This window comes from Corticium candelabrum, chromosome 8 (assembly GCF_963422355.1).
Source record: "Corticium candelabrum chromosome 8, ooCorCand1.1, whole genome shotgun sequence".
NCBI classification, from domain to species: Eukaryota; Metazoa; Porifera; class Homoscleromorpha; order Homosclerophorida; family Plakinidae; genus Corticium; species Corticium candelabrum.
Genome location: NC_085092.1, coordinates 4424596 through 4443465, shown reverse-complemented (window position 1 = coordinate 4443465; position 18870 = coordinate 4424596). Strand labels below are relative to the sequence as shown.

General features: G+C 42.1%; 2 protein-coding genes across 3 annotated transcripts; both read right to left on the bottom strand.

The window, feature by feature from the left end:
• Positions 1-4444: 4444 nt before the first annotated feature.
• Positions 4445-6127, bottom strand: LOC134183690 (uncharacterized). Of its 2 annotated transcripts, none has more exons than XM_062651277.1 (7): positions 6013-6127; positions 5481-5550; positions 5333-5427; positions 5169-5267; positions 5058-5114; positions 4830-4916; positions 4445-4754 (listed from the first exon to the last, which is right to left on the bottom strand). In XM_062651277.1, the coding sequence occupies exons 1-7, from the start codon at positions 6100-6102 to the stop codon at positions 4656-4658; spliced, it is 597 nt and encodes a 198-aa protein (XP_062507261.1). In that variant the 5' UTR covers positions 6103-6127; the 3' UTR covers positions 4445-4655. The 2 variants fall into 2 exon arrangements, with proteins under 2 accessions (XP_062507261.1, XP_062507263.1); XM_062651279.1 differs by having other exon boundaries at positions 5196-5267.
• Positions 6128-10894: 4767 nt separating this feature from the next.
• On the bottom strand, positions 10895-12768 carry LOC134183452 (uncharacterized). The gene has a single exon (XM_062650988.1). The coding sequence runs from the start codon at positions 12704-12706 to the stop codon at positions 10907-10909; it is 1800 nt and encodes a 599-aa protein (XP_062506972.1). The 5' UTR covers positions 12707-12768; the 3' UTR covers positions 10895-10906.
• Positions 12769-18870: the final 6102 nt, after the last annotated feature.

The following is an 18870-nucleotide window of genomic DNA, read 5'->3' as shown; positions in this document are numbered from 1 at the left end:
AGAAGTTCCGGTTAATATTGCACTCTCACTTATCATATACACATCACATAGCCATGGTATAAATTACTTATTATATGATTAGTATGCTATATGGCTTTTAGTAGCAGCAGGGTTTTAGACCTTGATAACCATGCCCCTCGTGCGTTAAAAGCCATACACTGTAGCATGCTAATTACACAATAACCTATACATACATACCATATTTCCTGAAATAATAAACTGTACTCGAGTATAACTAAAGGATCTGATCAGTTTGAAATGATAGTAACCTATGTTTGAACAGTAACCCATGCCTTGGAGTCAAAGACTGGTATCCGACATTGTTTACACCCATTGTTTAGTTTGCCATTTGCCAAGAACTGTCCACGAAGAGAAAAAGAGATCTTAAAAATTGAATATTGTGAAGGAAGGTAGAGGATCATCTCTGAACAATGTGTGGCAACAAAATACAAAATTGACAAACAGAACCTTCGTCGGTGGATAAAAAGAAATTCGAATGAATCTACATAAAAGTGAAAACAAATGAGTGGAAAAGGCATAATACCAGATGTTGAAAAATAGTAAACCTGTGCTTGAATAGTCACCCATGGAGCTATTTAGGTTGAAATAATAGTAACCCACGTGTATACTTGAGGAAATATGGCATATACATGCATGAACACACACACACACACACACACACACACACACACACACACACACACACACACACACACACACACACACACACACACACAGACACACACAGACACACACACACACACACACACACACACACACACACACATACACACACACACACACACACACACACACACACACACACACACACACACACACACACACACACACACACCACACACACACACACACACACACACACACACACACACACACACCACACACACACACACACACACACACACACACACACACACACACACACACACACACACACACACACACACACACACACACAACATATATACCCTTTACACGCTTGCATACTTGTATACTGTGTAGACATACATACTGCACACATATTTACATGTATGCATTAACATATTACCTCTCTTGACACAGACAACAAACCACATTATTGTGAGAAAAACTAGGCTATTATGTTCCATACAATTATGTGTGTTGCAGAAGATGATCATTCACTAAAATCAGACAGAAAAACTTTGCAAAGAATAAAGCAGTATGTGCACCTACTGAAAATATCATTGTCCAGGGTAAGTTCTCAAAACACTTCTCTTATTGTTGAATGCTAAGTAACATTCATACTGTTTAATACATTGTGTCCGTTGATGAATAGTTTTCTACATTGACAGAGTCAAGAAGTGTTACAGTTAGTAAATCACAACCACTCTCTCATCAATCAGAAACTCTCTCATCCATCAGAAACTCTCTCATCCGAAGCAACTGCCTCTAACTATGACAAACGACATTTACAAACTCTCCAAAGTGAGTTTTAACCAGAGGCATTAATTGCATTGCTTTGAATACTTTACTTACTTACAACCTCATTCAATTTAAGTGATCAGTATATCTGATAGTAGACTCTGTACCTAACAGTTTCACAAGCAACTAAATGCAAGCACCATGCCAGCTAGTTCTACACTAAATTTGTAAGCACAACAATCAGCACATCAACAGACTGCATATGGAACTACCTACAGAGTAACTATTTAATCAAAAAATAGAATTAAATGACTTGTTAGAAAAGATGATTAATTTTGGTGGTGTATGTGCAATGCTGACTTGACTTGTTAATTAAGCATTGGTAGTGTGGAGTTTCCAGTATCAGTGAAACGTGCATGCATGAGTTGTGAAAAAAAGAGCTCAAAACCTGGGATACCTGCTAGCTTTGCCTACATAATTAGATGTCCAAGGAGAATATTATATTCCTAGTTGCCTTCACCCTACTGTTGAATTTGGCAAAGCAATGAATTTGATCATTCTGTTCCTTAAACAATGTATAGTACTCACAGAACAAATACCCTTACTCACTGTAACAACGTTGCTGAGTGATTATTCTGCACATACCCCTGATGCACATAATCACTGAAATACTGTAATATCACTGCTAAGGATGAAAGGAAATCAAATGATACTGTTTCTAGGTATTTTAATGCCTTCTATTCTTCAAAAACGTGGCCGTCCAAAATACCATGAATTAACTGTGATCGGTTTACCGGCTAAGAAGAAAGCAAAGTCAGGAAAAGTACAACCATTCATTAAGTTACACACATCATTGAAAGAAAGAGGTATTCACATGTCCATTTACTTGCTTATAATTAAGGCCTTGTTCACGAGGTGCTTTTGCATACTTTGCAGTCATGTTAGCATGATTTGTTGATGACAATATAGCAGCTGCTGCACTACAAATCCCAAGACGCCGATCGATAAATCAGACATTAAAGTTCAGCAAGAAAACATCTGTAATGCAGTCCTTGATGACAACGTTGACTTGCACATAATTCGAAAGTTTTTCACCGATGATGCCTGGCTACTACTTACAGATGTTGTCCAGCAGAAACGTAAACATTGCAGTTATGTTTGCCAAGTTTGCTTTCACAACTTGGATGAGGAAGCATCAATATTGTGTGACCATTGCCTCTTGTGGTCCCACATGAGTTGTGTTGGTCTTAAAGAAAGACCCAAATCAAAGTGGTGGTTTTGCCAAAGCTGTCACAAAACTAGCAAATAAGATAAACTGGCTGTAGAGGCAACCGGTGCTATGTAAAATTAGACACGTGTGTGTGTGTGTGTGTGTGTGTGTGTGTGTGTGTGTGTGTGTGTGTGTGTGTGTGTGTGTGTGTGTGTGTGTGTGTGTGTGTGTGTATTATGTGCAAGCTATGCAGTGTTCTTTGACTATATGTTAAGAGCAAGATCTGGCAGAGCAGATGACAGAATCATGTAATGCTGTTTTACCAGTATCTTTTTACTCTCTTCAAACCACAGTGACATAAGAATTAAAATGATAATCTACCTACCTATGTATGCACCCGCCTACCTACCTAACTATCTACCATATAACCGGTAATTACTGCAATTTGAGAATCTAGACAAAAGATTTAGCTGCGAATTAAATTTCTGCATTCCAACCAGGAAGACAGTTACTGGTACACACATGTACACATGCATGTACATATGTCGCAACATGACTCCTGGGACTCGAAGATAAGCATAATTATTTGCAAATTCTATTTGTGCACTCCATGAATCTGATTTCTTCGCAGAATTCGCAGAAATATCATGATCGCAGAAATAACCGGTTATACAGTACATGCATATAGGATATCTAACTAACTACAAATCTCTAAAGTAAAGTTCAACAAGTACATAGCAATCAATTATTAACTAGCTAATAAAGCCAATATATTTAGCTTAGACAGTCAACACAGTCACTAATTAATTAATTAATTAATTAGTACATTTATTACTACAATCACAGTCATACAAAAAAACAGTTTCTAACTCTGTCGCACCATGTGAAATACATTCCGAAATTTGTTCTTTGTATCCAAATTACGTAAGAGTCGGCTTCCGTAGTCACGCAGTGAATACTTCAAAACTAGATGCTCCTTCTATTGAAAACGACTAGACTAGCTATGCATGTTCAAGAACGCGTGCACGTACACTCCATCACCGCATCCATAACATAATACGAACGATAATGTGACAATGAACCCAGTACGCACATTAGCAGAATCCGGAAGTATGGGTCACGTGCAAATTACCGGCACTCCAAGTCCTCCGCATCCGGGGCCGGTACCGGCTCTCTAGCCACTTCGTTCTGTTTAGGCTGGAGATCCACGCTGCCCGTCGTCTGCTGCTCGGATGACGAGTTTCAGGTTCCTGACTGGTTAGTATAGCCGGTATAGAATAAAAAAGTATGTTGCTGCCTTGGTTTCTACGATTGTGGCAGCCAAAAAACACAGCAACTTACACCATGCTCATACGCTTGCCCCTGAGATGGCGACTTCCGGGATATCACGTGATTGTGACGTCAAACGCACTATCTCTAGTTGGTAGCGTCACTATCTACAGACGAACGCAGACATAAAGCGAAGTACAAGGCACCGGCTACCGGGAAAGAGACCAGTCGCCCTTCGAGAGCAGCCAGCAGTTCCGGCTCTGGCATCTCCTCTCTCGTGAGAGCAGGCGAATAGCAGGTGAGGTCGTGCAGTGAGCACGAGGATGGCTTGGCTAAAAAATTTTAGTAGCAAAGGTCGCGTGCTAAAGGAGGAGTGGAAAGGAGGGGCGGGCGGTTTGAGAGTTTAAAGAGGGAGCCATGGTTGTTAGTGAGTTTGGCAAACAAAATTTTAAAAATGCTCCTCTGAGCGAAGGGGCTTGGATCAGCACCCCAGTCTCCGTGCTTCTTGTGCCAGTGCAAACAACGCCCGCCCACAAGAAATTTGTAAATCACACATGTGGCTGTTGTAACTACACACAATAATTCATGCGCCATTTTTCCAATCCCGTGCACAACACTACCATATACCCAAACACACTAGCTAGCTAGCTAGCTTACTACAGCAGAGCAACTACGACCATGAGCAGTTTCCACCAAAAACAAGTTATCTAGATCTCAGATAACTGTAAGGATCCTACCAACAATGGTCCACACTTTTCAACAGCAACTCTAACTATATACCGCTAAACACATAAAGTGCGTGCAAACGTTCTTCAGACAGGGTTTCCTGCTGGAAGCATTTGGTGCATGTGGAGGTGTGTTGGAGGTGTTCCTGCATGTAATTGAAAGCCATACATCATTGATTAGATTTTAAAATCAGATTACACAAGTTGGGTCTTATACTAACCATCTCACTCACACTAGCACCATATGTCATCATCTGCTTTCTCTTAGCCAACTTGTAATATGCTTGAATATTGTATATGAAATACATCTAAAAGTTTACACTTGTCAGCAGTCATTTTATTACAAATGAAAATACACTCTCGCGTAGCCAGACCACACTCTCCTCTTGCTTCTGTTTGGCGGGACAGAGAGCAAGAGGAGAGGGGTCTGGCTACGCGAGGCTACTTACTTTGAGAATGGCAAAGACGATGAGAACTGACACATTGATAATTACAACAACTGGAGCCTGATCAAACAATTTTAGTTGTCAGTTGTTTAGAGCACTAGTCTTGGAACTAACATTAGAAATGTGTAGAAGTAGCCATACGCAAATGCCAGCAGTTGATATCAGCTCTAGAACAATATAGACGAGTAGAGGAAATATTGACCACAAAACATTCTAGACGTCAAGAGAGAGAGCGTCAAATAGTCAACACGTGCAAAACAGTGTGTTTTAAGAAATACTTTGTAAACACCAATAATGAGCAATAACGCCAGAAGAAAACAGACGACTTGTGTGGACAGTCCAATTTTCATGAACAAATGGAGAGGGTCCGTATCTAGTAGATAAACGTCATCTAATACATCTTTTGTGTCTAGGATAACAACAGACCGTAGGCGTTAGCGTATTGTTCTACAGCTACAATTTCAGAAAACAGAGTGATGGCCACAGCAGACACAACCTGCAACGAATGACAAATACCGAGTGAGCATGCAAACCAGAACATGAGAATACAATGTCTTATCCACGGGAGAGTTACGTACGATCGTGTTTTCTAGGAACTTATCATGGCAGATGTGTACCACTGGCACGCCCACTTCTATTTATAGTAGAACTGTGTCGCGTAGCTTCGCTACAGAATTTGATGTAAACAAACATAGAGAAGGCTTTACAAAATCTCACATGCCGCGATGTTTTTCAATGAACGTCACTGCAACGTGAGACGACAATATGCGCATGATCGCGAAATGGTCATGCGGTAGAGCACCTCTTGTTGATCACAAGGGCAGCGAGCGGAGTTTTCTCTTACCGCATAACAGACACGTACGTTCGTTTCTTAGCTATCTTCCTACACGCTGCTTACTCATCTTCCGGTACCCGGAAGCAGTACGCAACGTTTTCTATATTAGAGCGTGCATCTTACCAAGTAGAAAATGCCTATGCCAATCGACCCAGCCTTGCGATCCAAACAGAAGCAGCAAGTGGGAGTCTGTGGACGAACGGCGACCTGCATCTCCCTAGAACAACAAACACCAGAGGAAAACTGATGGCCTCGATGGACGCATGCGCAGCAACACATGACTGTAAATTTTTCCGTTGCTAGGGAAGTTCATTGCAGCCGGTAGGCTGATAAATTCCATATCATCCCGATTTCACGGACGACGGGCTGACATGAATTATCAGCCCTTCTGTTGGACGCCACCGCTAATTCTACTACATGATTGAGTGCCATACAAAGTACTAACAAATTACAATACGTCTGCAACAACAACAACAACAACACACTCTGCCGTGGTCGAGAAGGGTCACGGTTTTTTGCACGGACGGTTTTTTGCACGGACTGTTTTATGCACGGACGGCTTTTTGCACGGACGGTTATTTGCAGTGACAAGCTACTGCCGTGATACTGTGGCTGTTCATATTTACGTTGCTAGTCTAAAAAGAACTGTTATAGCTGTTGTAGGGTGCCAATACGGTCTCGCCCACTCATTTCTCGCGCCTCCTCCCCACAATGTTTTCTTTCTGACGACACTCACCCCGTGATTGTTCAAAGGGAACGGTCTGAGACGTGGAAATGGCTCGCTAGATTTGCTACTTTTAGGGAGATGTAGTTTGTTGCTGAGTTTTGTGGCTGTTTACGAGCAATTTGTGTAGAACTCTGCAAGGACATGTCCTGTAACACGCACGTTTCCTGGCAACCATTTGCTACCTAGAGCCTGGTTCACAATATGACGAGTTGAGCGTCAAACTTCAAAGAAACCGCCTCGACGTCGGCGGCATCCTTTGATATTGACGTCGACGTCGACGCTGGAATAGGATTCATTTCTATTGTCGACGTCGACGTCGACGTCGGCGTCAATATTGTGAACCAGGCTTAATTAAGTCTGATATCCAACACCTGGCTGCTCTGTAATTCAATCTAGCTAAGTCAGCCAACACCCTCAACACACTGCACATGTTTCTTACTTTATTAGCTAATTAGACAACGCAGAACAATCTCAAATACAACAAAACTATCAATCTATTCCAATGTCATGTCAACAACCCCTAGGTACCAGACATCAGTCTGAATCCAATCATTCGTAGCCACAAATATTTCAATGTCGATACAACAATTCAATCGCTGAATGACCATCTAGTCGAAAGCCGTTTGCATGAGCTATGAGACGCACTAGAACACGAGTTTCGCCACGAAACCCGACACGAAACTAGACCTCTTCCTGTCGACAGTTATCAGTTGTAGACGTCTCGTCTCCTCTTGCATCTCCCACAGATGTCTACCCTTCCATTAGCGTTAATTAACTTAGTCAAATCCGTATACGCACGGATACAAGCGGGGAAACACAGGGGCGGCGGAGCCGGGGGGGCTGGAGGGGGGGAGAGCCCCCCAACTTTATCAACTTTATGCTGTAGAATTTCTGCTTTCTGTAATGTTTACCCTTTCAGCCCCCTCAACTTTCAACTCGCTCCGCCGCCCCTGAAACATGAATCACGGTGAACGAGTCTGCTCGGTTCGAGTTGTCCACGCTGACGCGTCTCCCAAAGCGGTAAGCTTGGCCAAAACCGTTCGCAGAAGAAGGAAACCGGGCGCCGAAACGGTTTTCGAAAAAAATAACGGTCGAATTCCATATTTTTTCTATCCTAACCAATCACGACACCTAACTCATTTACAATACAACGCAACTGAAGATTTGTCACCAAACAAATAACCAGGCGGAGCTATTGAAACGCAAGTGCAACAAATTATATACTGAATGCTCATTGGTCGTCACTATGGACAATAGAAGGCGGAGCCAGCAACCACACATATATTATGCGCCTAGCGCTACTGCGCAACAATTTTCAGAAATTATTTAAAGTATCCCGTGACGTCACAGACTACAGCCGGGACTTTCCTCTATCGATGTAACGTGTAGAATTCGCGTACGTTCCAGAATGGCGGCGAAGTTTGACGAAGAAGACGACTGCTTGGAGCCGCGCTGGCTCTTCAGACCTGTCTTCTTCGACTTCCTAAAACTCTTCGCGTTGTCCGAATTAGGAGGACTCCTTTCGGGGTGTTGTTGCTGAATGGTATGGCTACGTTTTGAGATTGCTAGTTGTTTTTTGTGAAAAGTGAAAAATTCGCCTTCTTAAGCGTGGGAAGGGCAACAGCGCCACGTATCTAACAAACACGTGTATCGTGCCTGAGAATGTTATGTGACAAAGAGTAAGGATACGCGCCTTGATGAGTGTATCTATTAAGTTAATCTACTGTTCATGTGTATGAAAGCAGCCACGACACCGTTTAGAGACTGCATAGCTTACGCTTTGCTAGCAAGTCTCGTATCGTGTTCAGGATTGACCTTTGTCTGATACCGGGTTAGTGGTAATTAATAGTTAAACCAATTAATTAAAACTTTGAAATTACCATGGTTATCCTGAGGTTGCGTTAATTCCCACCGCTAGATAGCCTACGTAGTACATTGTCTACAAGTAGACTTGTACCCATGGAGTTCTTTGACAATTTACACATGACAATTTACTTCAATAACTAATTATTATTAACCGATCTTTGCCATATAATGACAATAATATTACTCCCTGCCAAGTTCATGTACGTGCATGGAATGAACGTAAACAAGTCTTTTGCTCTTTACATGAGCCGTTCAGCACTAGACAGTCTAAAGGTAGACCAACAGAAGTTGCCACTCTCAAAATCCGCGCTGTACTCTGAGTCTTCGTTGGCCACCTAGACACTAGCTCACTCATGACTCAGACGCGTAGCCAGTGACTCATTCCTACGGACTCTCAATTCCAAGTAATTCTCGAATATGGTTTAGCTGGTTAAATAATTAATATAGTATTATTCAATCACCATAGCAATTCACAGTTATAAAGATATTAATTATCAATTCATTGGTATCCTCCTTGCAAAATATATGTTTACACCTATAACGCTCAATTTTTAATAATTTAAAATTTACCTATTTTTAAATTTACAATAATTTGTCTTCCGAGACAAAAAAGAAGAGAACTGCTATACTTTGTTGCCAGAACTAATTAATGTGCATATATTCAATAAACGCTATTAAATATTTATAAACCATCACACAGTTTTCTGAAGCTATGTCTGCAGCTCTGATTCCAATCACACTAAGACAACTCTGAGCGGCGTCTTCAAACTTTTGGCTATAGAAGCTAGGCTCAACAGAGGCCAGTTGCTCATACGCCTCGGCAAACACCTCAGAATCAATAGAGCCTAAGTAGTCCTGCGATCCTGTACACACACACACACACACACACACACACACACACACACACACACACACACACACACACACACACACACACACACACACACACACACACACACACACACACACACACACACACACACACACACACACACACACACAAACACACACACACACACACACACACACAAACACACACACACACACACACACACACACACACATACACACACACACACACACACACACACACACACACACACACACACACACACACACACACACACACACACACACACACACACACACACATAAACCAAGAGTTCGATCGATAGCCCATATAGGACCACGCTCCTTTCTGTTGTGCGACCCGGATTAGAAGCCTCACCACGCTCAGCAATTATGCTGTAGCAAATAATAGAATTATATATACATACATCAACTAGCTAGTCAAACAGACTCGCTCAAAATAACTGCAAATGCAACTGCATGCGCGAACTTACCACAACATTCTCTTTCTTGTGCTTTTTGTGTTCTAGGCCGCTGGAGCCGGTGTCATAGAAAATTTGGCATCCCCGAGCCATATTCACTAGGGAATTTGGTATCCCTTCTGTACATTTTGCATTCCAAACCGTATATCCTAGGAAATTTGGAATTCCAGGAAATTTGGCATCCCTCGAGTCGCATTTACTAGGGAATTTGGCATGCCCGAGCGGTATTTTCCAGAGAATTTGACATCCCAAGCCGTATTTCTTAGGGAATGTGGCATCCTCGAGCCATATTTCCTAGGGAATTTGCCACCCCCCGAGCAGTATTTCCTAGGAAATTTGGCGTCTCTGGAGCCGTATTTTTTTTAGAGAATTTGACATTCCTGTGCCGTACTTATTATGAGAATTTCGCACATCTAAAAATGTGACATTCTAAACTCTATTTTACGGTCTGCGTTTTTGTGCTAAATTTCTAACAAATTGACATGTTACAAATTGCGTGTTTGTTGTCTAATTAAATTTGCGACTGAAAACATCGACTTTAGTTAACTTCGTTGAAGCAATTGACTCTATATCGTCTACTGTAGTCACAGCGTTCTTACAAACAGATGTCACAGCGTCATTTGTCACTTTGTTGTGGTAGATCATGTTGAAGACAACCAACGTAAAACCAGTCCTCACAATTTTGACATCGCACGATATCATCGCATTCTTCTGGCATCAAACAGTTGCGGCAAATTTCTATGTAGGTATGGCGAAGTCTAGGAGTGCGTCTAGCAGTTGTTTGGGCGCATTGCTGAAAACCTGACATTTTCTTCTGTTGCAAGCATTTGTACAGATGCTCTCTCATTCGAGGTTGGTCGAATTTCAGGCTTGCTACATCATCTCCTAGAGCTAAATGTACAGCAAATGCAATAGCAAACACATCACAGTCAACGCCTCCTCTCTGCTGTTGAACATAACATCGTGTGTTCAGAGCTACAATTGATTAGCCGTTAGGGCTATGCATGGCTATATATATATATATATATATATATATATATATATATATATATATATATTTTTTTTTTTTTATATATTATACATATATATTATATTATAGGTCCCATAGGGGACTAGCAGTACCATCTAAACTGCATCTAGCTAGTATCATTTTAGCGTTGCTACACCACAGTCTAGTAGAGAGTTGCTGATGAAAATGACAAACAGACTGGCTAATTGAAACATTATGTTTAAACGAAGCTCTACGTGCTATGATCTTGAGCACTTGAAGGCTAGCAGCTGTCCAGAGACCCAGAGTCTCTACTACTAGCGGATGAAAAAGGCTGCCTGTGCTGGACACATTCAGGTGATGTCGTTCGTCCTTTTCCATCTCTCCTGCATCAGATGCTGCACCTGGATGACTTGCTGCTTGAGTGAGAAAAGACGGTTGTAAGGAACTTCGTACCGATAAGTCAAAGTAGGCAGGCAAACCGCGCTCGAAATCTGGATGATAAACATCTCCTGGTCTTGTTTGGTTGCTACTGCTACATCTTGCCTCCCGACGACAACGAGAATCATCTGTAAGCAGTGCGTTGTACACCACTTCGCATAGAGCATCATGACGTTTCGTTGTCAAACTCTGTCCTTGATTACATCCCAATAGATGGTCACCAAGCTTATCAATAATGTTACCACAAGGGCAGCGTTTGGAGTTTGGGGAAGGGAAAATGGGGATACCCAACCATATCCGTAGTGCCACACTAAACTCTCTTTTGGGCATGGAAAGGCCGAGATTCGGGTTCGGTATTGCCCGTAGCCATGCCCCAGTGTGTTGACCAGAAATGGTATTCAGTCGAGCTCGATCCCTTATGCTCGCCGATTCTTTGAGTGAAGACCATAAAGCAGAGTCCAACCGAAGTTGCAACTGATGCTGACTGGTGGAATCAATTTTGTGGTTGTTATCTGGTAAAAGGAGTTGCAAAAAATCTTGGGCCGTAGACTCCCCTGGAAACACAATCGCCTGGCCCTCATCGGAATATGACATGTTCCACTGGCTGCTCATGGATAGAAGGTAAGATGCCAAGTGACGAGAAGAGTTACAACTGGAAAGATAGGCTGCGGGGTGACATCGAGAAGCTTCCCTCAAACCCAAGCCCCCCAGGCGAATGGGGAGTGTAGCTTGTTGCCATGAGCTTTCTGATAAGGAACAATCTACTATTGATTCCAGAGTCTTCCGTAAGTTGATGTCAAAAGATTGAAGTTGGCCAAGGACTTTGTCAGGTGGAACAGTCCTGAGTATGTGGTTTAGTTTGCACAAAGACAGACATGATCTCAGTAAAAGTAATTCTACCTGAGGATCTTCAATATCTTGCAGGCGTTGTTGACTTTCCCAGATTTTGTCAATACGAGTTGAAAGGCTAGTATTGAAAAAGACCTCAGATCCCCAGAGAGGAGAGCCCAGAAAATCAGCACCACCCTTTGTGTCGACGACGCGTTCCACATCTGACGGAAATTCCGGAAAGGACTGGTTTCCAGAAGGCCAGAATATCTCACACTTGGACATGTTCAGCTGAAGACCATATCTAGACCCTTTAGATTTCATCTGCTCTAGGAGTGAAGCTACCTTGCAACGATGTCCAACAAAATTTCCATCATCTAGGTACCACAACTTTAAGTTGATGTCATTTAATGGCCCAATTTCATCAACTAAATCTAGAATGACCAAGGAAAAAAGCAAAGGACCCAGAGGGTCGCCTTGCTGAACACCAGTAGAAGAAGTGAGTTTTCGGTTGCCAAAACGAAGTTCTGCGGGTTTGTGATAGCTCCACTGCACCCATCCAAAAAGCTCAGGAAGCTCTCTGTGAAGACGTCGCAGAAAAGTAGTACGGTCACAATTGTTGAAAGCATTGGACATATCCAGTTTGAGGCAGCATAAGTTGGGATCATCTCCAAAAGTGTCAATAAAGCTGGAAAGTGAATGTACCGCTGCCTCGAGACCACCTGGGATGCATATATATATATATATATATATATATATATATATATATATATATATATATATATATGTATATATATGCGTTGGGTCGTAATGCATCATGTAGCTAAACGATCAGTCGACTGACGAACTATCCGTGAACCTCCAATGAGTCATAGTGAGGCGACGATATACGGTCATGTGCCAGTGCAACAGAGTCGACGACCTCATGGTGATGTCATTCTAATACCAGACACCATCTAACCTAGATGATGACGCAAAGATCAACATACAGCCTACGCACAGCCGGCAGACGTCACTTCTTCCACCTAGACTTGTTACAGTTCAGACCGTGTAATATGCTTCTCTCGGTTTCTGCAACACTTCTTAGAATGGTAGAACTAATTGAAAATGATGAGAGACAATCCAGACGTAGACACAGCTAGACGGCACCGGATTTATCTTGTACGAAACTTGTGCACCGAAAGTTCGTGAACTCTGCAGCATAGTGGCACATGATAGTCTAGCAGCATCGCACAATTACTGCTTGGAAGTCACATGATCGTCTAGCATCATCGCACAATTACTTCTTGGAAGTGCACCGGTAGTTCGTCGGCCGACTGATCATTTACCTACATAATGGATAGAGGATACCAAATTCCCCAAGGAATGCCAAGAGGGGTGCCTCAGACCCTCAGAGAATATGGCTCGGGGATACCAAATTCCCTAGTGAATACGGCTAGGGGGTACAACAAACAGGGGAAGTCAAATTCTCTATGACACCGGGCTGCTTAGGCTGGCGTTGTGTTGCTGCACAAACGCGCAGCAACTGAGCAGCAGGCTCTACAGCAGTTTTGAGGACGACGACTACTTCAAGTCTTCTGACTCATCTTCTAACCTATATCCTAAAATAGTAAAATGTTAACCGCTGAAGTATGTAGATCAATGAGCCATGCGCCGAAACAACAGAAGTGAACTAAGGCTGTAGCTACAGAAACAACAGAAGTGAACTAAGGCTGTAGCTACAGAAACAACAATTACAGTGACTCGTTAGTGTTTGTGCTGCAGTTTACAATATATTGTCTCTAAATTATAGGTGCATGTACCGTTTCATAGGTGACCATTGTGATTAAAATTAGGTGGCTTGCACAAAACCAGGCAAACAATTCCCGCGCAAACCTAGTATGTACCGACTCTTTGATCAAATAAGGATAAACCTTCGTCTGCGCTGCCAAGAATTCAGGCTACTCGCGTAGAAGATCAAATGCAGCAGAATGCTAGCCGTGCATCCTAAGTCTAGTTCCAACGAAATAGCATGTAATATTCCAACTGCACTAGTCGAAAATCGCACAACAAGAATGGCGAGACGAACTATGCTGTTTTACTACCTGTAAAGAGATTCAGATAATGATTGCAGTCTGAGGCGAACGGCCTTACCGATTTTGGACGTCAGAAAGCTCAAGAAGTCTTTGCTTCTTCCACGTCCCGATAGTCGAGACATCAGACTTGGACATGTGCATGTGACTACTACGCACGCGTGTTTGCTACGTCTTGCAGTATTACAAGCAGAAAACCGTCACAGCAGAAAACTCATCACAGCAAAAAACCGTCACAGCAGACAACCGTCACAGCATAGAACCGTTACAGCAGAAACTCGTCAGAGTGACCGATGTCTTGTACCTAGGGGTTGTTGACATGACATTGGAATAGATTGATAGTTTTGTTGTATTTGAGATTGTTCTGCGTTGTCTAATTAGCTATTAAAATAAGAAACATGTAGAAACATGTAGAAACATGTAGAAACATGCGCAGTGTGTTGAGGGTGTTGGCTGACCTAGCTAGATTGAATTACAGAGCAGCCAGGTGTTGGATATCAGACTTAGGTGGCAAATGGTTGCCAGGAAACGTGAGTGTTACACGACATGTTCTTGCAGAGTTCTACACAAATTGCTCGTAAACAGCCACGAAACTCAGCAAGAAACTACATCTCCATAAAAGTAGCAAATCTAGCGAGCTATTTCCACGTCTCAGACCGTTTCCTTTGAACAATCACTGGGTGAGTGTCGTCAGAAAGAAAACATTGCGGGGAGGAGGCGTGAGAAATGCGTGGGCGAGACCGTATTGGCACCCTACAACAGCTAGAGCAGTTCTTTTCAGACTAGCAACGTAAATACAAACAGCCACAGTATCACGGCAGTAGCTTGTCACTGCATGTGCAGTACGTATATTACGAGCAGAAACAATCGTCACGGTACTTAACTAGATTTTACAAACAGAAACTGGATCGCCACACGTACTAGTACAAGCAGAAACTCGTTACAATATTACACGGTGTTACAAGCAAAAACCATCAGTGCAAAAAGCCACCCGTGCAAAAATCCGTTCTTGCAAAAAGCCGTCCGCGCAAAAAATCGTCCGTGCAAAAAACGGTCCGTGAAAAAAACCGTGACCCTTCTCGGCCACGGCAACACACACACACACACACACACACACACACACACACACACACACACACACACACACACACACACACACACACACACACACACACGCACGCACACACACGCACGCACACACACACACACACGCACGCACGCACACACACGCACGCACACACACACACACACACACACAGACACACACACACACAGACACACACACACACACACACACACACACACACACACACACACACACACACACACACACACACACACACACACACACACACACTACTGCGATATACGCGTGCAATCTACTACTAGTATGGCAACACAAGGCAACTCCCGTCGCGTCAACTTCCAGGAGGGAAATGAAGTATGACGTGACATGAGTTATGTGAAATTGGGCAGGCGTGCAAAATCGTACGCATTCAGCGTGGGTAGGCTGGTTCAGTTAAAAATTTGAAAAAGTACATAAAATTAGCCAAAGAACAAGGCAGCATGCTTACATGATCCTAATCAATATATAAGAGAGAATTTTAATTAATTAGTATTGGTATGTTTTTTAATATATTGTAAAATGCTTCAAACATATCATTTCACTCCACAAATGCTCTAATTTATTAACTAAAGCAGGGAGAATGAAACTACAAACAAATACACTCAATTGCTACAGTCCATGAGGCCGACAAGAGAAACTACATTGATATAACATGCACGTGACTAGCTAAAAAAAACTTAAAAATTGTGCCGTGCGTAAACGAATAAAGCTGATCGACGCTATACCGAGTACGTACACCGTACAGCAGCAAACGATAACAACGCTCTCTACATGCACTCGTCAACTACTCTTAGATAACATGCAGTGTATCATATCACAGTGTACAAACGTAGTATATACATCCAAATCCTTTACGCATTGTTTGCTGCTGGCAGCTCGGCGAAAGGTAGCAGCTTCGTCTGCTGTTCCAAAAAAACAATTAAAAGTCAATACTTGGCGATCAGGTTAACTATACTGGGTCGATCTACTAACTTGATTAGTTGCTTGTGCACCAACTGTCATCATTTTGCGCTGCTTCATTTGATTGTAAAATGCCTGGAGAATGTAGATAAAATAAACCTGGAATTTGCAGTCGCCAGCATTGATTATATTATGTGAAGATATCCGACGTGTGCTAACTTTAAATAGGGTCAATGGAACGATAATAATCATTGCCACAACTGCAGCAGTCCCAATCTGATCAAGTACTGTCTGTACAAAGAGTTTGGGTTGTCAGTTATAAAAATCGAATTAGCGAACAATTCCGGACTAACCACAGAGGCGTGCAAATAAAGCATAAGGAGATTTATAAAGAGACCCACGTGTGCTATCACGTCGAGAACAATATAGACGAGAAGGGGAAAGACGGTCCACAAAATACCCTACAATAACAATAAAAAGATGCAATAGAAGAAATATATATCAACACTTTTAAAACGTGTTTCAGATACTTTGTACACTCCACAGATGAGGAATAGTCCCAAAAGAAAGGGAACGATGCTAACCGCAATTCCAGCTATCCACCAACCTGCGCTGACTAAAGATATATATATATATACACACAAACTGGAGTCAGGACATATCTACTGGTTGGTCACACGGAAATGGCGTACTGTTAATCATTGTCGTTACTACAGTAAGTAGAAAGCACAGAGTGATAGCCACTGTAGACAAGACCTGCAACAAACCCAAATCATAATGCATATAAAGACAGTCAACTTCCTATCCAGAAGAAAGAGACAAACAAAAGCAATTTGAAGAAATTCGACATGCAAAAACGAACTCCATAGTCTATATACCCACAACGAACGAAATATTTAATTAGTACCATGCAGTCCCTTAAATGTTGATCACACAGCGATTAAGATTTATGTTCCGTCCATTTTGTCTTATGCACCACCTCGAGGAAAGGACAGTTGGTATCATCGTAACCCAATGGGCTATTGCAGTTACTCTCCTGACAGGGGGTATGAATAACATTTCCAGAGGGGGAGGAGGAGGAGGCAAGTGCCACAAATGTCTTTTCAAGGGGGAGAAGAGGTGCGATTGCAGCGTACCCTTTTACAGGAGGGAGAAGGAATTACAAGTGCAGCGTACCCTTTTCCGAAGGGGAGAGTGTTGCATACCGTTTTCCAAGGGGAGCTATAGCTAGGGAAGGTGCAGTGCAACATATCTTTTGCAAGCGGATGTTCATATATATGCTTCCGCAGCACATCTTTTTTCAAAGAGGTAGTTGAGGATAGAAGGATAAACAAATTTGAGGGAAGAAGATGGAGTGAAGAAGATGGAGATAGATTGAGTAACAATTTATTATTAAAATGAAACAAACTATTACTGTTCTGTCTTCTGCAGATACTCCTGTATACTAGCTATTTTCCTTTTTTTCTATTTTTAATTTTCTCACACTAGGTATTGTATGATATAACAATAATAATAGTAAGGGCAGTTTAACATTGTGGAAAAATGTGTCCGGCAACTTTGAAACATTGTTGTTGACGATCCTAGTGCAAAATATATTACACACACGCACTTGCACACGCACGCACACGCACACACACACACACACACACACACACACACACACACACACACACACACACACACACACACAAGGAGAGAGGAAGGGGAAGAAAGGGGTTTCCCAAGTCACGCCATTCGTCTTTGCACTTCCACAATTAGGTTTCAAGATCATAAACAGTTATCACTGCACAATCACCACACAAGTATTCCACCAGATATTGTGGAATACTCCCTCACAAAGAAACTCTTCCATTTGTCAAGCAAATACGGTATAAAGTGAAGAAGTTTGAAAGAAGCGTTAATTCTTATAAGGGAACAAACATTGGGTCAATGGCACAATCACACCATAGCGTGTAGGTTTAGGGTTATAATCGAGTTAAATTAGAGTTACGGTTAGAGTCAGGGCTATGCGTTAGCTACTTAATTATTGTCAGTAGTGCAATTCTACTATTATCTAAGCCTTACTCTTTTTGATTAATATGCAGACAAAAAATGAGTGACACCATGCAGTGCACTATGTGTAGTAAAGTCCACGTTGCAACCACAGCTAGCTGTTAGTCACCGAGTGTGGAATCAATGGATCTTGAATGAGATATACCCTCACTTGCAAGATTAGCATTCCTGTTGCTTCAAACTGCAGAGCATGTTAAGGTTTAGAAATATGACAAGTGGCCAGGCACCGGAAGATGTTTTTAAATTATTATTGCTAATTGTGACAACATAAATTGTGTCAAGTTTACATCCTAAATAGACTATGCAATAGATATCACCTTTAGCTAATAGCAATAACAAACTAAAGATCAATAATGGTTGCCTTAGATGATAAATCTGTGTTGAATTTGGCAGTCCATGCCTTCTGGGCTTTCCACTTTCAGTCATACGCAGACGCCATGGCAGTACACCAGTCAGAGACTAAAGTAGCCATAGTTTCTGCATGTTTTGTTTGGAGTAAGTTAAAATGGAACACAGTTGATCAGTTGAAGAATGAAGAACACACAGACAATTTTCAGGAAGGTGTCATTGGACGCAGAATACATAGATTCTGTACAGACAAGACCTTCCCCACCATGTCGTTGCTGCATGCAGCTTAGTACATGAAGTCA